Source organism: Aphelocoma coerulescens, unplaced genomic scaffold (genome assembly GCF_041296385.1).
Source record: "Aphelocoma coerulescens isolate FSJ_1873_10779 unplaced genomic scaffold, UR_Acoe_1.0 HiC_scaffold_60, whole genome shotgun sequence".
NCBI lineage: Eukaryota > Metazoa > Chordata > Aves > Passeriformes > Corvidae > Aphelocoma > Aphelocoma coerulescens.
Genome location: NW_027183949.1, coordinates 1,598,978 through 1,623,304, shown reverse-complemented (window position 1 = coordinate 1,623,304; position 24,327 = coordinate 1,598,978). Strand labels below are relative to the sequence as shown.

The 24,327-nt window shown below is 54.0% G+C and overlaps 2 protein-coding genes across 2 annotated transcripts; one reads left to right on the top strand and one right to left on the bottom strand.

The window, feature by feature from the left end:
- Positions 1 to 2,814: 2,814 nt before the first annotated feature.
- LOC138101973 (serine/threonine-protein kinase pim-1-like) lies at positions 2,815 to 5,326 on the top strand. Its single transcript, XM_068999718.1, has 5 exons — positions 2,815 to 3,372; positions 3,497 to 3,547; positions 3,775 to 4,141; positions 4,786 to 4,962; positions 5,220 to 5,326. The coding sequence occupies exons 1-5, from the start codon at positions 2,815 to 2,817 to the stop codon at positions 5,324 to 5,326; spliced, it is 1,260 nt and encodes a 419-aa protein (XP_068855819.1).
- A 9,688-nt stretch (positions 5,327 to 15,014) lies between these two features.
- LOC138101999 (olfactory receptor 14J1-like) lies at positions 15,015 to 22,242 on the bottom strand (the record flags this gene model as incomplete). Its single annotated transcript, XM_068999747.1, has 3 exons — positions 15,015 to 15,462; positions 21,446 to 21,449; positions 22,119 to 22,242. Coding segments are annotated over 3 exons (576 nt in total), but the record flags the coding sequence as incomplete, so codon positions are not given.
- Between the last annotated feature and the right edge of the window lie 2,085 nt (positions 22,243 to 24,327).

Genomic DNA, 24,327 nt, shown 5'->3' with positions numbered 1-24,327 from the left:
AAAAACTGCAATTGCCTCTTTTGATCGGTGCTAGCCACAGTGCTCTTCTGATGGGGAATTCAGATGCTTTGTTGCAGGCATCCTGATTAGCAGATCTTGAAATGTTCACAGGTCTATAAGCAAAAAGTCGAGGAGAATGAAAGTCATACAGGCCACATTCACAGCGCTCAAACACAGCCCTGTTGCTGGTGCTCTTGAAATAGAATCAGCTGCCAGAGGCCAGCACAGAAATTGCCTCTGGAGTGTGGAATGAAACGAAAAAATCCACCGGGAGAAAGAGGAAGCAGAACTTCTGCACTCGCTTCATTGCTTCTTCCCAGCAGCAGGAGACGTGGATGTCCAGAGGTACGTCCCGCTGCTGCTGACCACAGTGAGAGCACAGCCTGCTGCCCAGTCCCAGCGGGAACCCGAGCCCAGCCCGGGGAGCTCCCGCAGCGTCGGCAGCTCAGCGGACGCGGTGCCAGGGCCGCAGCCCCGGGAACACGCCCGCCCATTGTGGGGCAGCGGCGCAGGCCCAATGTCCTGCGGCCCAAACTTGCTGCTGCTGCTGCTGCTGCTACGCAAGGCCCATCCTTCTCCCCCTGCTCCTCTCCCAGCACGGCGCAAATTGCACCTCGCGGGATGCTTCCCCGGAGGCTGCTCAGGCGCCCCGCTCCTCTTTCCACCTGAGCGTCACTGCGGAGGAATCTTTGGCGCACTTCCGTAAGCCCGGGCCTCTCACTCGTGCTGAATCGGGAATGCAAATGGCCTTGTTAGGAAAGTCAAAAGCCAAGGGAACGGATTAGGAATTATTCAAAAAAACTACCCTTCTTCCAGGCAAGGTACACCAAGTCATTTCCCGCATTTCTCCTTTGCAGATTCTTTCAGTCGCCTGCTCGGCGAGCTCCAGCTTCTTCTGCTGCTTCCTGTGAACCGATTGCACTCTCGATTTGAGCACCAACGCACCAGATGTGCAAGTATCTACGCTGAACTCAGAAACCAACTGCCTCTGTCAGACCATTTTCACAGTCCAGCTCACTTGCAAGATGTCCACTGAGAGCTTGGAAGGATTAGCCCCCAGCTCTCCACTTCTGGCTGCAGGCTCCGGAGATTCTTTCTCTCCATTCAGCCAGCCTAACAATTGCTGCTACCCCCTCCTCCTGTTTCCTTAGCCTACAACAGTAACGACGAAAACCTTACCCACGGCACAACTCGCTAGTCCACCAGGAGGAGAAAGGACAAGTTGTCAAGCTCTCAAAACCTTGGTCCTGCTTTGCTGCAAGAGTCCTGCTGCACGCACAGTGTGGCAAGCCAAGAGAAGCTGCATGTGATGGCACATCTTGTGACAGGAGCTCCAGCTCGGTCTCCAGGAAAGGGTCTTGAAAAGAGCAAACATCACTGTGGACAAGATTCTTGCAAAAGCAAAACAGCTTCCCAGAAGGGACATGCAAACGGAAAGAAACAACCCAAGATGTTCCCGTATACTATTAATTGCTTCCCTTCTATGCTCCCCTTTTCTGTCTTGCACTAGTTCTACCTCACAGTCCTTCCAAACTGATCTTACCTCAAACACCTAGGACTTAGCAAGTTTGAGACACTCTACAATACCAAGAGCTACACACAGCTTGCCTTCTCCCTGTTTGGCTTTGAAAGCAATGCTGGAGACCCCAGAAGCCTGCCAAGGGAAGATTTTAGAGCCCAGTGCCTTGCTCGGCTCTGGCTTCTAGAGACAGGGCATGTGCTCCCATGGGACTGCACCCTCAGCAGTGACAATAGACAGCAGCAGCAACAAAGGTGATTCCCATGACACTGTCGCAGGGCTCAAGACTCCGTGTCTTGGCTTCACATGGCAAAGCTCACTGTCCGTTTGGACAGACTCAGCATCCAAACTAGTCTGCTTTTCTACCTGTGTCAATGAACAGCAGGAGAAGGAAACCAGCCAGCAGTTTCTTTGCAGAGAGGGCCTTTGTTCCAGGCTGAAAGTGCTGGATTGGCAGGGAGGAGGCAAACAGCTGAGAGCTTAGCTGCTCTATTGGACCGGCATCAGAACTCAGCAAAAAGAGTGTTTCCATTCTTTTATTTGAAGCCTCCTATCGGCAGTCTCCGATTTTCACCTGAAACCGGACAAGAAAACAGCAACAGCCCTGCCGACGAGGGCACCGCGCCGGGCACGGCCCCGCCGCTCCCACTGCCCACGCCGAGCGGCCGGGGAGCAGCGCTGCACCGCGCAGGGGCTGCACGTCTCCCTCCTCACGTCCTGCTCTGCCCTCCCACGGGGCTGCCTCTGCCTGGCGCTGGCAGGCTCCTCATTCAGCACTTTGCTCTGCTCCAGGCGAAAAGCGCGGACAGCGCTTTGGTTGCTCGCGAGCAAGAGACCGCGGCGCGGGGCGAGCCAGCAGCAGCAGGGGCAAGTTGCAAGACTGCCGCAAGGAAGAGTTACAATCTGGTGAAGAAGAAGCTAAACAAGACGGTGCGTTTGGCGCGGCTGCGGGAGGAAGAGATGCTCCGGGACTCCGCTTCGGCCCCGGAGCGGCCCGTGCTGGCCCGGGGCGCGCGGGGCTCGGCCGCGGGGCGCGCGGGGCAAAAACGGACACCCGGGCAACAGACACACGGACACGCGGACCAACGCTCCCAGCGCTTCAGCGGCAGCGGCGGCAGCAGCAGCAGCGGCAGCAGCGGCAGCAGCAGAAGAGCAATACAAGAGCAGCGGTTCTCCAGACCCTCTGCGTTCCTTCTCCTGTTCCTCCTCTCCTTCTCCCAGTGTCCCGCATCCCCTGTCCCGCTCTCCCTTCAGTGCTCCACCCCCTCCGCCCCTTCCGCGGCCTCCCTCTCCCCATGCCAGGCCGGGCCATGCGCCCGGCCCGCCCCCGGCCCCGGGCGGGGCTGCGCCCTCCCCGCCCCCGGGCGTCCCGCCGCGGTCTCGCCTCCGCCCGGCTCTTGCCCTACTGGCGGTGGCGCCGCTGGGCGGGCATCAGTGCCTGCCTCTTGGGCAGCACTGTTAGCCTCTGGCTCCGGCTGGCCCGGCCCCGGCCCCGGCCCCGGCCCCGGCCCCGGCTCCTCCCGGGGCCCGCCGAGGAGACAGACGGCGCGGCCGCTCCCGCCGCGTCCGCGGCGTCTTCCCCGGTCCGAGCTCTTCCGCTCGGCAGCGCGGCCCCCGCCCCCGAGCCGCCGGTGTCCCCTTCGAAAGAGGCAACATCTGGGGATACCCGGCCCGGGGCGGTTGAGGAGCGCCCGGCGGCCGTTTCTGGCCCCGGGCCGAGCGCTGACAGCCGCGTCTCGCCGGCAGGGAATGCGCAGCAGGGCCTGAGGGAGCGCTACCTGGAGGGTTCGCTGCTGGGGCGCGGCGGCTTCGGCAGCGTCTTCGCGGCCACGCGGCTCTCGGACGGCGCCCCGGTGAGTGGCGGGGCCGGCGGCGGGCGCAGGAGGCGGGGGGCAAAGGAGGAGGGCGCAGGAGAAGGAGGATGGGGCTCGGCAGGGCGGGCGGCGAGCTCAGCCCGCTGCTCCCCTTGGCTTGCAGGTGGCCATCAAATGGGTGCCACGGACCCGCATCCGTCATTGGGGCGAGCTGGTGAGTGAGCGGGGGGGGGTAGGGGTGGGGGTGGTGGGCAGCGGGAGAAGGCGGGGCGTGACGGGCGGGGATGAGCCGAGGCCCGGGAGGGTGGAAGGCGCCAGGACGCCTCGGGGGAGAGCGGGCGTGGGGGCAGCGGAGGGCGCAGAGCATCCCGGGCTGGGCGAGGGCTTCCCGAGCCCTGGCACGGCATCAGCCCCACTGACGGCATCGTGCTCCTCCCGCAGCCCAACGGCACCAGCGCACCACTCGAGGTCGTGCTGCTGGACAAGGTGTCCACCGGCTTCCCTGGTGTGGTGCAGCTCCTCGAGTGGCTCGAGCTGCCCAGCAACGTGGTGCTGGTGATGGAGCGGCCGGAGCAGTCTCAGGACCTGCTCCATTTCATTCGAGCGCGGGGCTTCCTGTCCGAGGAGGTGGCACGGGAGCTGTTCCGCCAGGTCCTGGAGGCCGTGCGGCACTGCACCAGCTGCGGGGTCCTTCACAGGGACCTGAAACCAGAGAACATCCTGGTTGACCTGGCCACGGGCCAGGCCAAATTGATTGACTTTGGCTGCGGCACCTACCTGCAAGACACAGCCTACACCAGCTTTGCAGGTGAGTCCTCACCAGGGTAGGCTCCCGGTGCCGGCATCTCGCGGCCCAACCTGGCTGTGGCAGCGGGGATTCTCCCTTTTGATGCCAGTCATGGGACCGAGTTTTCAGCCCAGTTGCTTTTGAGTGCGGGTGGCCGGGGGGCCATCTTCCAGCCCTGCTGGCAGCCTTCGCCAGCCACTCTGCCCAGGACTGGCGCTGGGGCTGGGGCAGCCAGTGTGACAAAAACACACCCGTGGGTGGGGGTAGCAGAGAGGGGGGGGCCAGAAGCTGTGCACCCGCCGGTTTGGTGTGCAGGCAAGAACCGGCTTGGACTGCTCAGCTCGCCTTGTTTGCCTTGGCTTCAGAATGTTTTTTTGGGGCAATGCAGGCAGGGAGGGTGAAGGCATGGTTTTCCCACCCCCGGCACTGAGCGGGTTTTCCCTTTGCATGGAATGCTTGAGCCTTGCCAGGGCTTCCGCTGCCCTCTTGTGACACCGGTGGCTTCTTTTACAACCCCCAGTTTGTCCACAAGTCACAGGCGCTGGCGAGAGGGCAGCGGGTCATGCCGCGTGCCACCGGTGCGGCCCCTGCGTGCCCAGGGATGCTGGGGCGAGGCTCCGGGAGCAGGCAGCATCCCGCTAATGAAGTGCCTCTCTATTCCGTAGGAACACCAGCGTACAGCCCCCCGGAATGGACCCATTTTGGCTGGTACTACGGCGAGGCAGCTACCGTCTGGTCCCTGGGCATCGTGCTGCACCAGATGGTCTGCGGGCGGCACCCGTTCCCGAAGGGCCGGAACATCAGCTGGGGCCAGCTGTCGCTCCCAGAACGGCTCTCTCAAGGTGCATGCTCATCCCTGCGGCACGGGGGGAATAGCAGTACTGGGAGACAGCAGCGGGCTCATGAGCATCCCGCTCTGGCAGCTGCCGAGGAGGTGGCACATGCCTCGCTCTCCTGCTCTCCTCCAAAACAAAGAATGGATGGGAAAGTTCAGGCACAGCTCGGAGCCCCCATGGCATGGCCTGGGCATGGCAATAGTGGGGCAAAGCGGACAGGAGCCTTCTGCAACTGACCGGCGCTTTCTGGTTTCTCCCCACAGACTGCAAGGAACTGATCAGATGGTGTCTGTCCCTGCACTCCTTGGACAGGCCCTCATTAGAAGACCTGTCGTGTGATCCTTGGCTGCAGGATATTCATCATCCATAGAAGAAGGGAGAGAGCCACAGGCACACTTTGATCCAGGGAGCCGGTAAGTTACAGCTCCACACGTGCCTTGGCCAGAAGAAGCCAAGAAACGCAGGCTTTTTTGCCCTGCCTGTATTGCTGCGCAGGGGTCGTCAGATGGGGACCCGCAGCCCTTGTGCTGGCGCTGAGCTGCTCTTCCCAGCACTGGTGGCTGCCGTGCAAGCTGCTTTTGCTTGTCCTGCTTCACTGACAGCCGGGGCCCTGGGCGGGGCACTGACAGCCTGCTCTCAGCCGCAGGGAAGAAGGAGCCCCTGGAGAAGCTGTACTCCTGCTGCTGCTGGAGACATGGAGGATGACGTCAAGGATGGCAAGCTCTTCCTCCACCTGGCCACCGGCAAGCTGAAGATGATGGGCTTCGATTCTGGCACCTTCTTCAAAGCCAGGCTCCACAGCGAATTTACAGATGAGTCCACAGCCAGGGGGATGCTCCCAGATTTGGGCATTGCACAGCCTGGCCGGGAAGCAAAGGTTCCCCCCTTTGCTGGGGCGGATGCAACTAATTCTTCAGCCGGCTGCCAAGCTGCTTTTCGGCAGGGCGGGCGGGATGGGCTGGGGTGCTTAGGAAATGGGAGTCGGCTCCTGGCCCTGCCAACAGCCCCCACCGCCCACTGTTCCTGGGGCTGGGGCTGGGGCAGCCAGCCCGACACAAACAAGCCCCCATGGCAGGAGCAGAGGTGGCACTCCAGGAGCTGTGCACGGGCTGCTTTGTTTTGCAGGAAAGGAAGGGCTTGGGCTGCTCCACTCGGCTTGTTTGCTTTGGGCTCGCTGTGCCTGTTGGGGGTCAGTGCGGGGGGGAGGGGAGAAAGCGTGGGCTTCCCTCGCCCGAGGGTGGGTTTTTCCCCAGCATGTAGGGAAGGTTGGGCCTTCCTCAGGCCCCCAACAGAGAGAAGACTTTTTACCTTTTTTCTTGTTTCTCCTTTTTGTCTGTAATCCCTTTTCATTAATTTGTTGTTTCTTTCCCTTAAAGGAAGCGTTGTAGGTGGTGTCCAGTCTGGATCGGGAAGTGCTTGGGACCAGCTGCAGCGTGGATGGGACGGGGCCTTGGAGAACGCCGAGGACATCGCTTGGGAGCAGCTTTTCTTCCGGCGGCGGGTGGCGTGCGGTGGGTCCCCGTCTTCTTGGCACGGCTGGGATAAGGGCTTTTGGGAGATGGCAGCGAGCACAGGAGCATCCCAATGGGCAGCTGCTGAGGAGGTGGATCTGCCACGGCTGGCTGCGGGCGGTGGCACGTGTCCTGCCATCCTGCTCTCCTGCCAAAGGCAGCAGTGACGGGCGGCTTCGGGCAGCTCTCTGAGCACGGCCAGCACGGCCTGGGCACCACGGGCGGCTGGGACAAGGGGGACAGCAGCCTTCAAGTGACGGGCGGTTTCTGCTTTCTCTCCTTGCAGCCGGGCTCTGTGGATGCTGAGGCTGCTCTGGGCTCCGCCAGGGCTCTGCTGCGGCTCAGCACCGGGCCGGAAGAAGCCAAAGAAGAACCGGTGTGAGCCGCAGCAGAGACGTGCTCGAGCATTTCGGCAACGCAGCTCAAGCCTGCAGAGTGCACGCCTCCAGGGGAAAACATGACACCCCCCCCCGCCCCCAAAATAAACTTGTTCAATAACTTGTGAAATGAAATCAATCTGGGATGACCCCAAATGGCATTTCTCAGCTTGCTCAAGCTTTAGCTCAGCCCTTCTCTGAACAGTTCTCTGCCCCGCCTGCCTTTTACTTCACAAGTGCTCCCTCTTTTCCCCCAGTGAGTTGCCAGCTCAGGGCAGTCTCTGTCGCACTGTAGCCTTCCTTGATGCCTTTGACCACGAGGAGGAGCGAGCCCCAGGTTTAGGGACTCATCCTGTCACTGGCAGAAGAACAGCAATGTCTCAGAGGTCCGGTGAGACCTGAGTGTCATTCAAGAGCTGCCCTCCAGGCCTCAGCTCTCCTCACTGTTAGCTTCCCACTGCCCCTTTTCCTCGTCCTTCCAGCAGGATGAGCTCTGTGAATGCCCTTGACCCTCCCCACTCCTGCCAGCCCAGCCACCCAGCTCAGTTTGGCTTAAGCTGAAGCTTCTTTGTCTCCTCTGGCACGCCAGTGCAGTTCCCTCTGCGGGGAGCAGCAGCCCCAGAGCACAGCAGGCAACAGCGCAGGCCGCACCTGCACCGGCTCCCCTCCACGCGTGGCTGGGCTCTTGGTGGCAACTAAATGCTCCCTGTTTGCAGCTGTCACTGGAGGATGGCCCCAGGGCAGAGCCCAGCCCGGCTCCCACTGCATCCCCCGGAGCTTGGGGCAGACAGTGGTCCCAGAGCTGAGGTTCATGGTGCGCAGCCGGCGCTGTGGCTCGCAGTCGGTGTTTGCAAGTGTTGCGTTCTCACCTCCTGCAACTTGTGGGGAAAAGGAGCTGTGCGGCCGGGCCAGCACTGCCCCTCTGGGCAGTGACACGGCTGAAGGTCTTTGCTGTTGCAGAGGAGCCGGCATGGAGCCTTAGCAGGGCCTGGCAGGTGTGGAGCCGGATCTCGCCCGCTGTCCGGGGCTCGCTGCCCGCCAACCGCCCCCACCCGCCGCGCTCCCTTCTGCAGGGACGGAAGGCTCTGGCTGCACAAGGGTTCCCATAATGTCTTTGTACCCGTGGCTGCGGAACGAACACGGAGAGCGAAAGTGTCAGTCACGTTGCTTGCACGTTCCTTCCTTTAGATACAAGGCACAGATCTCTTAAAAGGATAGGCAGGGATAGAGATTTCCCACATAGCCCCTCTTTGGGGTAACTCACCTTGTAAGCTGGCGTCAGGGGCATTTTTTTCCCGGCCCTGTGGGAGTAGGTGTCCAAGAGCTGAAGTGAGCAGCATTTAGAAGCAGTTTCAAGATTTCTAGGCAGGAAGTGGAGCTGACAAGCATCTGTGTAACTCACCGTATTCATCGTGGAGACACGAGACCTGGAAAAATCCCAGCTCTCTGTGCATTTGTGCAAAAGGGGGAAGCAGCAGAAAGACTTTGTGTCTGCTTGTCCAAGCTCCAAGGAGCTGGGGTGGCAAAGGGTGGCCTGGGCTGGTGGCAGGTGAAGTCCTGTTTCATGTCATCATAGAGTGGCACAGGACAAAGCTAAAAGCACCCACAGCCACACTGATGAAGTCTTTCTGATGCTGCACATCCTAGAGGAAAAGCTGCTGTCACACAATCCATTGGTATTTATAACTTTTATTTGCAATACTTTAGGTCCAAGTTTCAAACCGCAATATTTTTACACTCAAGACACGGTCATGCACAATCCATATTTCAATTTCCTATTGCTTCAACCACAATTTAAAATAACTTAATATTGACAGCAAAACGCAAAATCCTTAAAAAAGGATGCTGAGGTCAGTGAGATGGATCCATGCCATCAGCACATTTGCAAAGTAAATAACTTTGTTCTCTTTTTAAAAAGATCAGTTACCTCTTAATCCAAAGTTACAGAAGATTTTTCACTACACATTTGGTTTTTTCTCTTTCATATTTTTTCTGGTTTTTCTTTTTTCTAATTTTTTTTTTTTTAAAGAGATAACACGTCTTAAAAAAGGATTGTACAGCAAAATGAGATACATTTCTGCTCAACAATGAAAATGTAGGCTCCTCCTCTGTTTACTTTTGTCTGGATACCCTGAAGAAAAAATCTAGCAGACACCAGCAGAGGTGTAAACGGGTTGCTTTGGACTAAAGTGGAGTTTAGCACTGGTGACATCCTGACCCAGTCAAGAGTTGCAGAATTCTTTTGCAGATCTCGAACCATGTCCTTGCGGGCACAGCACCTGCAGTGCTGATGCACCAGGGCACAAGAAGAACTCTGTTATTCCCGCACCGAATTTGGGCTCTGCCCAAGCAGGAGGTGCTGCAGTGCTTTGCTCCTCGTTGCCGTGTGGAGCAGCTCCCTTCCTGCTGGCTGAGCTGCTCAGGCAGAGCCCGGCAGCTCCTGACCCTGAAGGGCTGAGGCCTTTCCCCTGCTGCTGTGCTACAGACGGATTCAGCAGCATTGCTGTACGTGGGGATACACAGCGGGACCAAAAGCAGTTGCCTTTGTAGACCCTAAGCTGAAAGGTGAAAAATCTCAAGAGACGAGGATGGAAGAGACTCGCAGGCTGCCTGTTTGCTGTGCTGCCCCACTTGTGAGCGGCCCAGCTTTGCGTGAGGCAGAGTGAGAACAAGGGGCAGCTCCCTCCCTCCCAGCCCCGCAGCCAAGGGGTCCCTCCAGTCCTGGGGCTTGGGGCACCATCAGAAGCTTCCAAGCAAAGGTTATCTTTGAACTTGCTCATTCATGAAATGCGCACGGTCATGAGCGCTCTGATAGATGTATCCACCCATTAGTGAAACATGGATTGACCTTTCTGTATTTGGAAGCTGGACAAGGCCATGAAATCTGACATCTGGCCTTGTTTGGGGCTGTATGGTCCAAGTCAACTCCCTTGCTTCCTCCTTGAGCCCTGGCCAGGCTTTGGGAGAAACAAACGGGAGAATGAAACCAGATGTTCCCACGCTAGAAGTGCTGTCGGTTTGTTAGTTCAACACTATCAAAGGTGGGCCCTCTCACAGGGAGGTTGGAAGCCTCACCTGTGGGTGGAGGCACCTGCAGGAACTCCCAGTGTCCGGGAATGGCTCTCCAGTCCTTGGCTGTGACAGCTTCCCCCAGCTGATGGGTGGCTCTGGGTGATGGTAAAGTCTGAGGGTAACTGCTGCTGTCTCTTTCTTAATCACTACGGGCAATCTTTGGTAGGGATGATTGGGTGCATTGCTGAGCTTCTCCTTTTGTGATTCTTTGCTGCTTTGAACTACAATAAATGACGCTGATTCCTTGAGTTGGTGTCTGTGTCTTTGGTGCTGACCCTGCCCACTGGTAAAACAAATTTGGTATAGTCTGGCCAGATCACAACAAAATGCTGCTTTTTAAATGTAAGTGTAAGGAATCGGTCCCATCCAAAATTCCCGCATGGGAAGACCTTCCCTAGGGTTTGCTGGCTGTGGCGTGGGCTGAGGTCGGAGCTCCGTGCGAGCAATGAGGACGTCAATTGAAAGAAGCTGAAGCACTGGATGTATTAAAATGCATCCCAAAATTGCATATGGAAAAAGGAAAAGAACTTGTGGGTTTGGGAAGATGAGGGTGAATTTTGTTAACAGCATCTCGGAAACAGCACCAACAGAAGGAACGATTGTTGTTGAAATGCTCCCACATGGAGCGACAGAAGAAGTTTTTAATCTTGAGTTTGGATTTGTTTGAGCAAAGGAAATAATAATAATAACAACAATGAGAATAATAACAAAAAAATGATCTACATGTATATAATATAATAAAAATCGATGTTTATGTTTTCACATGTATATAATGACATTGTGAAATAATGCTCCAAATACCCATTTGTTAGCTTTGGCTGCTCAGGGATATAAGACTAAATACGCTACAGAAAAGGACTGGCCAGGACCCCAGCATCGCTGGGAGACTGTGGGAGATTGTATACAACAGATGAAGGAGGAAGGGATGAAAGTGGCTGTTTTTATAGGGTTTGCTGACGCTAGGACGTGGAATGCTTTGTCTGTTACTGCGAAAAATAAAGTGAGTAAGACTGCTGGGTTTTTCATATCCCAGACTATCCACAAGCTGCAGAACTGATTGAACAGATGAAGGGGTTGTTAAAAGAGCAGTTGAAAAATATAGGAGATGGGAATGTGTCGCAATGAAAAACCCACCTCCCAGATGTGCTCCATATCCTTAACAATGGGCCCACTGGGGAAATGGAAACCCCCTGGATGCGCATGGCTGCACCCAATTTGCAAATAGAACCACGGACAGTGACACTTTGACTTCCTGGGAAATTGTTCCGGGGGTGATGGTCCCTGACAGGGCCATCGCAGAGGCTGCAGGGCTGGACCTTTACGCATTAGAATTAATTAGGAAAAATCAGAAGCAAATGAGAGTTATCAGTACCGGCACAGGAATTCAGGTTCCTCCGGGACACTTTGGTTTGATAACTGCCCACTCAAGCTTGGCCTTGACAAGTGTTCATATGGTGGGAGGAGTGGTTGGTGCAGATTATCAAGGAGAAATTAAAGTAGTTCTGTTAAACAATAGTGAACAACACTGGATTATTCAACCCCACGGCAGGGTAGCACAGTTATTGATATTGCCAGTTTTTAAAACAACCGTGAAAAAAGGACATCCACTTCACATCACTACTGTTCATGGAGATAAAGGGTTTGGATCCACCAGTCCTGATCATGGAGCCAGAGTGTGGGTCCAGAGGCCAAATGGCCCGCCCGAGCCAGCTGAAGTAAGAGCTGTAGGCAAAGACAACACTGTTTGAATCCTGAAACCTGGGTGAGAAAGATGGGCACATGTCCCTGCAGCCAAGTGTTCTGTGAGAGAACAAAGAGATGTTACAGGATATTGTTTTGCAGAGCCTGCCAGACCAAATCTCCCTGTTTGCCCCAATGGTCCCTTTGGAAAGTGCTCTGATCCACGGCGCTCGATGTGAAGACTGATGTGCCACTGAGTGAGTGACTTCTGCAGACAGAAAGGGACCACTTAACAGTGAAACTATTGTTGATCTTGTTGATTTAATGTTGTCCTTGTAATCGGAGCACTGGTTGGGAAAATAGATTTCTAACAGCAGGAGCAGAGATAGGGAACTCATTTAACCTCAGTAATTGCTGGGTGCGTGCAAGTCCAGAAGGATCCGATGACTGGCCTTGGCTGGCCCATCTGGCCCAACCCAAATGGTGGGTTAGAAACTTGAGCACAGTTCACGATAAAAACAGAGCTCTAGACCGAGGGTGGCGATCCCCGACCGCTGCCTTTTCATAGAAAAGGCATTTCTTGCCTAAATCGGATAAAGAGGAATATATGTAGGGAAAAGTGTCTGTGGATGGATGTTGTCTCCTGGAATAGGTTGTATGCACCCACACTGTAAACTGTTCAATTGCAGCCAGTATAAAGGGAAATGGAATCAAACTCACGGACAGCTCTTTAATCATGGCTGGGTTAAGCGTTCCTATGAAGATTGTGAAAAGATACCCTTAAAGCACGTCCCGTATGATATTTTGGCTTGTCAACAAAGAATTTCTAATACTTAAATCTAAGATTGTAGGATGAAAAGAATTGTTATGAAGGTTGCAGTTCGTCTCTAGGTCAAAGGACTGATTGAAGTAGTGAGGCCTGAACAACAGGCCCTGACTGAGGCCTGAACAACAGGCTCTGAGGCAAAGTTGACATCTAGATGAACCTTCCAACCAAATGTTCTATTTGTATCTGCTCATTAACAAAGCATTAGTAGCAATATGCTCTATGTTCATTGGTGAAACACGGATTGACCTTTCTGTATTTAGAAACTGGACGAGGCCCCATCTGGCCTTGTTTGGGGCTTTAGGATCAAACTCCCTCGGTTCCTCCTTGAGCCCTGGCCAGGCTTTGGGAGAAACCAAAGAGGAGAATGAAACCAGATGTTCCCACACTAGCAGTGATGTCGGCTTGTTTGTTCAACGCTGTCAAAGCTGGGCCCTCTCACAGCGAGGTTGAAGCCTCGTTGCCCGCAAAGGTGGATGCACCTGCAGGAACTCCCAGGGTGCGGGAATGGCTCTCCAGTCCTTGGCTGTGACAGCTTCCCCCAGCTGATGTGAGGATGTGGATGATGGCAAGGCCTGAGGGTAACTGGTGCTGTCTCTTTCTTGATTACTGTACGCAATCTTTGGTAGTGATGATTGGGTGCTTTGCTGGGCTTCTCCTTTTGTGATTCTTTGCAGTTTTGCATTCTAATAACTTACACTATTCCTGAACTTGGTGTCTGTGTCTTTGGGGCTGACCCTGCCCACTGGCAAAACAGACGCTGAGGGCCCTCGGAGAACCAAAGGTGCCTTGCGACACCGTGGGGCCTCGTGTAACCAAGGGCACCCCAGTGACAGCGTGGGGCCCAAAGGAACCAAGGGGCCAGCGTGGCACTGCAAGGCCTCGTGGAACCATGGAGAGCATTGTGACACGGAGGGGAGTCTTATAATCAAGGGTCCATTGTTTTCCTCTCCCTGCCCCGGCCCCAGCCCTGCAAAGAAGCCCAGTCCTGTCTGGCCCTGCAGCAGGAACTGGAGGCACTGGAGGTGCGGGACAGTGACTCTGTGTCTGGAATGCTCAGGAGATCCTCAGCTCGGGCAGCTCCTGCAGCCCCAGGGCCCCGCTGCCCAGCACAGCAGCAGAGAGTTGGCTCTGGGGCTCCTCAGGCTGCTCCTGCTGCTATCCCAGGGACAGGGCAGCCTCTTGCCAGGGCTCCTCTGCACACACACGAGCTGCTGCTCTTCTCCTGGCCCATCCCAGCTCCCCACAGAGCCTTTCCCAGGGAAACACGTCTGTGCTGGCCTGAGCAGCCCTTGCTGTAGCCTCTGCCCTGCTGCCCACAGCCCCCGAGCTGGGGGTGCTGCTCTGCAGAGCATGGCGGCTGTGCTGCCCGGGGCCATGGGCTGCCTCTGCTGGGCTGTGCTGCTCAAGCTGGGAGACAGAGCTCTGCAGCTGATGGTGCTCCCTGCACGGACCCCCTCCCACACAGGCTCTGCTGTGGCCATGGAGGGTGCTCCGAGGTGCCTGCCTTGTTCCAGGGCTGGCGCATGGGCTGGGGCTGCCCTGGATCCTCCTCTGCAAGTTCCCAGAGGGTCAGACGAGTCACTGCCCAGACTCCTTTCCCTGTACCTGCTGTGTCCCCTGGGGCTGCAGAGCTCTCATGGCTCACAGGAAACATTCAGTCCTTTATCTCTGGGTGAGCCCACCCTGGACAGGCCTGTGCCCAGGGAGCTCCACTCACGGCTGATCCCTGGCACACACTGTCCCTGCAGGTCCCCTGCGTTCTCCTGGCAGCTCCCAAGTCCCTCCAGAAGAACATTCCCCTGCCATCAGGCCTGGCACAAGCTGCAGAGCCCCAGGAAGGTTCATCACAGACCATTCACCATCTGGTGGGCACTGGCCACCACCAAGCAAAACCTGAACCACACCTGAGTCTCTTGAAGGCCACACTGGGACCCTGATCTCATCCCACTGAGCCCTGGGAGAACAAGGAACACAGGCAGCCTCTTTAGAGTCTCTTCCTTGGGCCTCTTCCTGACAGTGACTGTGCAGGGAGAGCAAAGCCTTCCTGCAGTGCCTTCAGGAGATGCCCTTTGCTGATGGAACTGCTGTGGCGGAGCCCAGCTGTGTCCCAGCTGTGCCCATGGCCTGTCCCTGCCTGTGACACGCAGCAGGACTCGCACCACCCACACAGAGCTGTTGGCCTTACACCATCACAGCAGCTCCAAAGGAGAGAGTGGAAGTAATAAGAGAGGAGCTCTGAAAAGACCAAGCTCTGCTGCTCCCTGGCTGTGCTGCTCTGCTGGGACTCTTCCCTGCCCCACGCCTGCAAAACTGGTCCTGCCCTCCAGCTTCAGGGATGGACTCAACCAAAGGATCTTGAACAAAGACCTTGCTGATGGGTCCTTTCTTTCATGTGAATACACACAGAGCAGACTCCTCATTGACACAGTCCCTGTCAACAGTCCCATTCAGCCTGTAAACAGGGAATAAGATGCATAACAAAATCTTTTGGGTACAACATTAACATAGGAGAAGAAAAAAAGCCCCCAAAGCACCACCACCAAAACAACCTGAGAAGGCAGGCTGGGCCTCTAATGATTACACTTTAGCCTATGGAGCTGAAAACAGGCAGGTTTTTGCTTCTGGAAAGCATCCAGTCATCATTTTCCTCAGGGCATCCTTGAGCTCCTGGTTCCTCAGGCTGTAGATGAGGGACTTCAGGGCTGGAGGCAGCACTGAGTACAGAACTGGCAGTGCCAGGTCCACGGATGGGGAGGACCTGGAGGGGGGCTTCAAGCAGGCAACAAAGCCAGTGCTGAGGAACAGGGAGACCATGGCCAGGTGAGGGAGGCACGTGCAAAAGGTTTTGTGCCATCCCTGCTCAGAGGGGATCCTCAGCACAGCCCTGAAGATCTGCACATAGGAGAAAAGAAGGAACACAAATGAACCAAAAGTTAAACAGATGGAAAACACAACAAGCCCGAGTTCCCTGAGGTGGCAGTGTGAGCAGGAGAGCTTGAGGATGTGTGGGATTTCACCCAAGAACTGGCCCAGGGCACTGCCCTGTGTTCCAGTTTGGCCAAATTTAGAAATATATCCTCTGAGAGAAGGCACAACTACCCCTTCCCCCCCCCAGGTTCGGGAAAAAATAAATTTTCCTCGAAGGAAAGTGAAGGAGATAAAACTATTTATTTACCAAACACACGGGAAAAGGAAAATAAGGCTAAATAATAAAATGTTTCACTGTGGAGGAAAAACCTGGGAAAGTGTTAAGAGTCCTCCCTTTGGTCTCCTCGGCGCTGGGGCTTGGGCCAGGGCCAGGCCCTCTGTGCCCGGTGGAAAGTCCTCCCGATGTGCTCTGAGGTTGAAAAGCAGTCCAGTAGAAAAGGGAGAAAATCCGGAATTCCAGAGAAGGAAAAACAAAGTCCAAACTCTCAGTCTCTCTCTCCAGAGAACAAGAAGCTGAAAAAAAAAAACTGGCCAAAAGCTGACTGGAAAAAAAAGAAAGCAAGCTGGGTGCTTCCTCGCTCCCCTGCCGCAGCTGGGAAAAAAAAACCAACCTGCTATCTCTGTGTGACCTTGAACAAACTGCAAACTGCCCTGAAAAAGTTTTGCTCAGTTTAGAGGCATAGAAAGACACAGAAATTAATTTCTGGGCATAGGCAGCGATATGGGATACACATCATAAGGTCACCCCAAGACATTCCACCCCTTATCCCATATTGGTGGCTCAATGTCCAAACTAAGATATTTTAATTCTGCACACACATTTATATATATATATATACACAACTATATACAAACAGTGACAGTGACAATCAGCAAGCAGGGGTATACAAGCATTTCACACTACAGGTGGTTTTCACACAACAATCAGATCTCCCTGTGGTACACAACGTGTTGTTCCGTCTTTCTGCATTACCCACCATGTGCAACCAGGTCCCTGGGCAAAGACAACCCCACGGATGGGTTTGTCTGTACTCGAGGCAGAATTTATCCACACAGGCTTTCCTAACAGACCTCTGACATGCACTACTGGGACCTTATCTCCATCTGTTGTATGCAGGGATTCAGATTGGGCTGGACCAGCTCTATTGGTGGAACCTCGGGTGTTAACTAACCAGGTGGCCTTTGCTAGATGCTGTTCCCAATTTTTGAAAGTTCCCCCACCTAGTGCCTTCAAAGTGGTTTTCAACAATCCATTGCACCGTTCCACTTTGCCTGCAGCTGGTGCATGGTAAGGGATGTGGTACACCCACTCAATGCCATGTTCTCTAGCCCAGGTGTTAATAAGGCTGTTCTTAAAATGAGTCCCATTGTCAGATTCAATTCTCTCAGGGGTACCATGCCTCCAAAGGACTTGCTTTTCGAGGCCCAGGATGGTGTTCCGGGCCGTAGCGTGAGGCACAGGGTAGGTCTCCAACCATCCAGTGGTGGCTTCTACCATTGTGAGCACATGGCGCTTGCCTTGGCGTGTTTGAGGCAGTGTGATGTAATCAATCTGCCAGGCCTCCCCATACTTGTATTTGGACCACCGCCCACCATACCACAGGGGCTTCACCCGCTTGGCCTGCTTGATCGCAGCGCATGTCTCACAGTCATGGATCACCTGGGAGATACTGTCCATGGTTAGATCCACCCCTCGGTCTCGTGCCCACTTATAGGTGGCATCTCTGCCCTGATGGCCTGAGGCATCATGAGCCCATCGAGCTAGGAACAACTCTCCCTTGTGTTTCCAGTCCAAATCTACCTGTGACACTTCTATCTTTGCAGCCTGATCTACCTGCTTGTTGTTTTGGTGTTCTTCATTAGCCCTACTCTTGGGGACATGGGCATCTACATGGCGGACTTTCACAACCAGCTTTCTTACTCGGGCAGCGATGTCTTTCCACTCTTCAGCAGCCCAGATTGGTTTTCCCCTACGCTGCCAATTAGCTTTTTTCCACTTTTCTAGCCACCCCCACAGAGCATTGGCTACCATCCATGAATCGGTGTAGAGGTAGAGCTTTGGCCACTTCTCTCTTTCAGCAATGTCCAGGGCTAGTTGAACAGCTTTGAGTTCAGCGAGTTGGCTTGATCCACCTTCTCCTTCAGTAGCTTCTGCAACCCGTCGTGTGGGACTCCATACGGCTGCTTTCCACTTTCGTTTCATCCCTACGATGCGACAAGAACCGTCGGTGAAAAGAGCGTAGCGTGTGTCTTCTGATGGCAGTTGGTTGTATGGTGGAGCTTCTTCAGCACGTGTCACTTGTTCTTCTTCATCAGCGAGACCAAAGTTTTCACCTTCTGGCCAGTTTGTGATTATTTCCAAAATCCCAGGGCGATTCAGTTTTCCAATACGGGCGCGCTGTGTGATGAGAGCAATCCATTTGCTCCATGTGGCATTGGTGGCGTGGTGGGTAGAGGGAACCTCTGCTTTGAACATCCATCCCAGCACCGGTAGTCGGGGTGCCAGGAGGAGTTGTGCCTCAGTGCCAATTACCTCTGAGGCGGCTTGGATTCCTTCATAGGCCGCCAAGATTTCCTTCTCTGTTGGGGTGTAGTTGGCTTCAGATCCTCTGTAGCTCCGGCTCCAGAATCCCAGTGGTCGACCTCGAGTCTCACCAGACACCTTCTGCCAGAGGCTCCAAGACAGGCCATTGTTCCCGGCTGCAGAGTAGAGCACGTTCTTCACTTCGGGTCCTGTCCTGACTGGGCCAAGGGCTACTGCATGAGCGATTTCCTGCTTGATCTGGGCAAAGGCTTGTTGCTGTTCGGGGCCCCAATGGAAATCGTTCTTCTTGCGGGTAACCAGGTAGAGAGGACTCACAATCTGGCTGTACTCAGGAATGTGCATCCTCCAGAAACCTATGGCGCCTAGGAAAGCTTGTGTTTCCTTCTTGTTGGTTGGTGGAGACATTGCAGTGATCTTATTGATGACCTCAGCGGGAATCTGACGCCGTCCATCTTGCCACTTTACTCCCAGGAACTGGATCTCTCGGGCAGGTCCCTTGACTTTGCTCTTCTTGATGGCGAAACCAGCTTCCAGGAGAATCTGGATAACTTTCTCTCCTTTCTCAAAAACTTCTGCTGCAGTGTTCCCCCACACAATGATGTCGTCAATGTACTGCAGATGTTCTGGAGCCTCACCCTTTTCTAGTGCAATCTGGATCAGCCCATGGCAGATGGTGGGGCTGTGCTTCCACCCCTGGGGCAGTCGGTTCCAGGTGTATTGCACACCCCTCCAGGTGAAGGCAAACTGAGGCCTGCACTCTGCTGCCAGAGGAATGGAGAAAAATGCATTGGCAATGTCAATGGTGGCATACCACTTCGCTGCTTTGGACTCTAGCTCATACTGGAGCTCCAACATGTCCGGCACAGCAGCACTCAGTGGTGGAGTCACTTCATTTAAGGCACGATAGTCCACAGTCAATCTCCATTCTCCTTCAGATTTGCGCACAGGCCAAATGGGACTATTGAAGGGCGAGTGGGTCTTGCTGACCACCCCTTGGCTCTCCAGCTCACGGATCATCTTGTGGATGGGAATCACAGCATCTCGAGTTGTCCGGTACTGTCGGCGATGCACTGTCGAGGTAGCAATTGGTACTCTTTGTTCTTCCACCTTCAGAAGGCCGACTGCAGACGGGTTCTCTGATAACCCAGGCAAAGTGTTCAATTGCTTAATGCCCTCTGTCTCCACAGCAGCTATTCCAAAAGCCCACTTGAGTCCCTTTGGGTCTCTAAAATACCCGTTCCGGAGGAAATCTATGCCCAAAATGCACGGGGCCTCTGGGCCAGTCACAATGAGATGTTTCTTCCACTCAGTTCCAGTCAGGCTCACCTCAGCTTCCACCAAGGTTAAATTTTGTGATCCACCTGTTACACCAGAAATAGAAACAGATTCTAGCCCCACATGCTGCGATGGAATTATTGTACACTGCGCACCAGTGTCAACCAAGGCATCATATTTTTGTGGTTCTGATGTACCAGGCCAACGAATCCACACAGTCCAAAAAACGCGGTTTTCCCTGACCTCTACCTGGCTAGAGGCAGGGCCCCTCTATGCCTGGTTATCCTTTTTTCCCTGGGCCTGTATCTTAGAGGTTCCTTCATGGGAATTGGACATGCCATCGTCTTTTCCATCATTTCCGGCAGTTTGGCCACAGGCAACTGGAGCTACTTCCTTTTTGGTAGATCCTCCTTTCTGAGACTTGCGCTCCTTCAATTCACGCACTCGTGCAGCCAAAGCAGAAGTAGGTTGTCTACCCCAGTTCTTCATGTTTTCCCCACTGTCACACAGGAAATCCCACAGCTCACTTCGTGGGGTGTGCCTTCTCTCTGGGGAACGTCCGCGGAGAAGGCACTCTTTAATCTCCTGGAGACTCTTCTCCATCTTCTCTTCCATTTTCTGCATATGTGTTTCCACAGCTGCAATTCTTGCATGTGTTGGGCCATGCACAGAGTCTGCATATGCTCGGAGCTTCACTGCCATATCCTTCACAGTCTCATTCGCACCATAGTCCGGTTTCATTATTGCTAAAGCAGAAGCGTATTCTGGTGGCCCAAGGTGTATGAGTTTTCGCCACATGTATGGAATAACTCTGGCCCGGTCTGGACTCCTCAATCCTGGGTCATTTGCAAAGACAACCTCTACCACCCCTAGTTCTCTCAGGCGTTGGATCCCTTGCTCTATGGTCTTCCATGGGGTTTGCTGCATGTAGAGATCATCTCCACACATATATCTTTCAGCCACGCCTGTTAAAACTCGTCTCCAGACACTGGTAGAATCAGCCCCCCTTTTCATCGCTTGGTCGATCACTGGATCATGTGACAGGGATCCCAAATGCCTCGCTTCAGCACCGTCCAGCATCACATCATCACCTGCCGCATCCCAAATACGGACCATCCAACTTATTATGGATTCATCGGACCGTCGGGTGTAATCCTTTCTTAGGCTGTGAAGGTCCTTTATGGACATGGACTCAGTAATGGTTTCTGTGCCTGAGTCAGTTGGTGGTTTTGAGGTTCCTTCCCCTGCATCTTTTGAGGTCCCTTCCCCTGCATCATCATCATCTTTCACTGGGCGATCAGTTTTGGTGGTGTGCTTCTTCCTCGTGACAGGAGCCACTGTCAGTGGCTTAGACTCTCCATCTGGTTTGGGCTTGCAGTCTGGTTTATCTGCAGCCTGAGTGACTGGGGTATCTGCAGGCTTTGCTGATTTATCTTCCTGTCTCTCTACCATTACATGCTGCAGTGTGCGATAGGCATATGCCAAAGCCCAACATATTGCAAGGAGCTTGTTCTCATTGGAATTGTCATTGTATTTCTCTTTCAGATATTTTGCCACCTCAGCTGGTTTCTGAACTTGTTCAGGGGGAAACTTGCAAACCATTGGGTCAGAGAATTTCTTCAAGATTTGGCCCATATCCTCCCATTCCCCACACCACTCAGGATGTTCCACCTCTGGGTCAGGTGTCTCATCAGTCACCCTGGAAATCTGAGCTCTTATTCTAGACAAGCTGCAAACCACATAGAGGAAGATTGCCAGATTAAATACCAGGAGGGTGGTCTCTTTAATATCCAGGGGAAGCTGAACATTCTCAAAAGAAAACCTATCAAATTTAAAGGGAAGGGAAACCCCGTCTCCCCCTCCTCTAACAATCTGGGTACAATTACTAATAAATTCCCAAAACAGGCTACTGAAGCTAGGACTGGGGTTAGGACGGAGAAACCACTTATCATACACACTTTGAACAGCTGCCTGTACCTCTGTCAACTTCTTATAAATCATTATCACCGAGCACAGGAAGATAGAAATCCTGATTCGTCTCCCTGCTCTGTAAAATTTACATATCAGGGACAAGATTGGAGCAAGTTGTGGATAGGCAAACAACCCTAGGGACCAAAAAAAAACCAGTACCTCAATGAAGCCTAAAGACCAAAAAGACATGAGTACATCAAGCCAGAGAGACATTATGAACTCAACCACCATGGTGATTAGTTTACCCCAACACAGAATAAGTAAATTCAAACCAAAATGTAATTAGCACAGTTTTTTTCACTTTCCTTCGAGCCCCACATTGGGCGCCACTAAATTTGTTCCAGTTTGGCCAAATTTAGAAATATATCCTCTGAGAGAAGGCACAACTACCCCTTCCCCCCCCCAGGTTCGGGAAAAAATAAATTTTCCTCGAAGGAAAGTGAAGGAGATAAAACTATTTATTTACCAAACACACGGGAAAAGGAAAATAAGGCTAAATAATAAAATGTTTCACTGTGGAGGAAAAACCTGGGAAAGTGTTAAGAGTCCTCCCTTTGGTCTCCTCGGCGCTGGGGCTTGGGCCAGGGCCAGGCCCTCTGTGCCCGGTGGAAAGTCCTCCCGATGTGCTCTGAGGTTGAAAAGCAGTCCAGTAGAAAAGGGAGAAAATCCGGAATTCCAGAGAAGGAAAAACAAAGTCCAAACTCTCAGTCTCTCTCTCCAGAGAACAAGAAGCTGAAAAAAAAAAACTGGCCAAAAGCTGACTGGAAAAAAAAGAAAGCAAGCTGGGTGCTTCCTCGCTCCCCTGCCGCAGCTGGGAAAAAAAAACCAACCTGCTATCTCTGTGTGACCTTGAACAAACTGCAAACTGCCCTGAAAAAGTTTTGCTCAGTTTAGAGGCATAGAAAGACACAGAAATTAATTTCTGGGCATAGGCAGAGATATGGGATACACATCATAAGGTCACCCCAAGACACCCTGGCACAGGGGCAAGGAAAAGGTAGTGGCCGTGTGCAGCAGAGCATTGAGAAAGCCACTGGCCCAGGCAGCTGCTGCCATGTGAGCACAAGCTCTGCTGCCCAGGAGGGTCCCGTAGTGCAGGGGTTTGCAGAGGGACACGTAGCGGTCGTAGCACTCGACGGCGGCGAGGAGGGAAAACTCCGCTGAAATGAAAAAGAGGAAGAGAGAGAGAAAGAGAAAGAGAGAAAAAGAGAGAAAGAGAGAAAGAGAGAAAGAGAGAAGAGGAAGAGGAAGAGGAAGAGGAAGAGGAAGAGGAAGAGGAAGAGGAAGAGGAAGAGGAAGAGGAAGAGGAAGAGGAAGAGGAAGAGGAAGAGAGGAAGAGAGAAAGAGAGAAAGAGAAAGAGAAAGAGAAGGAGAAAGAGAAGGAGAAGGAGAAAGAGAGAAGGAGAAAGAGAAAGAGAAAGGGGCTGTGCAGCACCTCCTGCGTAGGAGGTGGTTGTGGTGTCCCAAAATGGAATTGTGCATGGCTTTGGGGACAGTGGTGCAGATGGAGCCCAGGTCGGTGAGGGCAAGGGTCAGCAGGAAGAAGAACATGGGCGTGTGCAGGTGCTGGCCGCAGGCTCCGGCGCTGATGATGAGGCCGCTGCCCAGGAGGGCAGCCAGGGAGATGCCCAGGAAGAGACTGAAGTGCAGGAGCTGCAGCTGCCGCGTGTCTGCCAATGGCAGCAGGAGAAAGGGGCTGATGGAGCTGCTGTTGGACATTGGCTGTGTGTGGACATGGGGACCTGTTCATGGAGAAAAGTCAGTGACAGCTTAAGGGAAACGGCTCTCAGCCAAATCAAAGCCATGTCCCACAAATGCTTCTCCTGTCACACACTGACACCTTATGGGGATTCAGAGTGTCGCCACGGAGAACGGCTTTGGCTGGCCTGGGGCCTTGCGAGAGACGAGAGACGGGGCGGGCCGGGGCCGCGTCTGGCAGGAGGCGAGACAAAGAGCAAGAGGCGAGACAAAGAGTAGGATAGTTAACGGGAGATTGGGCGAGGAGATGGTAATCTGTAGCCCTTGGAGATGTAAAACATATAACCTTAGAAGCTGAAGTTTGTAGCTGCTGAACTGTGGGTTTGGAACAGTATATAAAGATGTGACTCGTGCGAGGAAATTTGGCTTTGCATGCGGCCGGCGAAGTCCGTGTTCCATCACCGACAACACCCTTCTGTTTTTCTAGCAGATCTTCCTTCAGCTCCAGCCGCAGCCCTGCTTGGTGCTGGCTGCGTGCGACATGAGTTTCAGGGCAATTGCTCCGGGGGGTTTTATAATTCAGCCTTGCTGTGCAGAAGTGGGAGGGGGACAGCCACCTGTCCTGGTGTTACACTTTGAAACCCCAGCTAACACAAGGGCACTCCCAGGGCCCAAGAACAGGAATGGCAAAAGCTGTTAAAGTGTTCTAGAGGTTTTTACAGCTCCTCTTCATCTCCCCGGCTGACTGGTTTTGGATGTCAGAAACACTCAGCATTGCTGCTGCCCTCGGGGAGAATAGAGCGAGTTCTGTGAGGCAAGGCGGTGAGTGGAGAGTGAGGGGAGGTGCTCTGTCACTCTGTCCTGTTCCAAGATCCTCTGGGCTTTCACCCTTGTCAGACAGAGGATAATCACCCTCCCATATTTCCCTTAGAAACCATCCCAACACTGCTGAGAGCAGATCGATCCACCACAGCCCATCAAATGTCCACCCCCTTCTCGAGGTCTCAGCCCCACATTGGTAGCCAAATACACACATGGCTCATTGCACCAAGCCAACAGCACTTTGTCCATCATCAAACTTCTGTGTCTCACTGTGGGGCTTTCAGGTAACACAAAGATGCTACACGACCTGTTTGCGTCCTGGAGGGAAGCTCAGAGCTTAGGGGGAATCCTCAAGAAGAAAGCCAAGTGTCCTAATGATGGCATTGGATGTAGGGAGATGGAGCTCCTTCCCTGGCTGCATTGCCCACAGCCGGGCACTGGGGACAGCGTCACCCTGAGCCAGCTGAGCCAGCTGTGCCCCCTCCCAGAGCCCCCCAGTGCCAGGCAGATGCTCCCGGCCCTGTGCTCTGCAGAGGGAACTGGGCCCGGGACCGCAGAGCTGCCCCACAGCTCTGCTGCAGCTCTGCCTGCACAGGAGGGGCTTCACGCCTTGGAGCCCCGGCCCTGAGGGCAGAGGCTTGGCTGAGAGAGAGAGGAGGGGAG

What these genes read in the sequence shown, in the direction of transcription:
- LOC138101973 (XM_068999718.1), top strand. Translation starts at nt 2,815, where the DNA reads ATGCCAGGCCGGGCCATGCGCCCGGCCCGCCCCCGGCCCCGGGCGGGG. An exon ending in AGCCTACACCAGCTTTGCAG is followed by an intron (nt 4,142 to 4,785) that starts GTGAGTCCTCAC and finishes TCTATTCCGTAG; the next exon opens with GAACACCAGCGTACAGCCCC. An exon ending in CCCAGAACGGCTCTCTCAAG is followed by an intron (nt 4,963 to 5,219) that starts GTGCATGCTCAT and finishes TTCTCCCCACAG; the next exon opens with ACTGCAAGGAACTGATCAGA.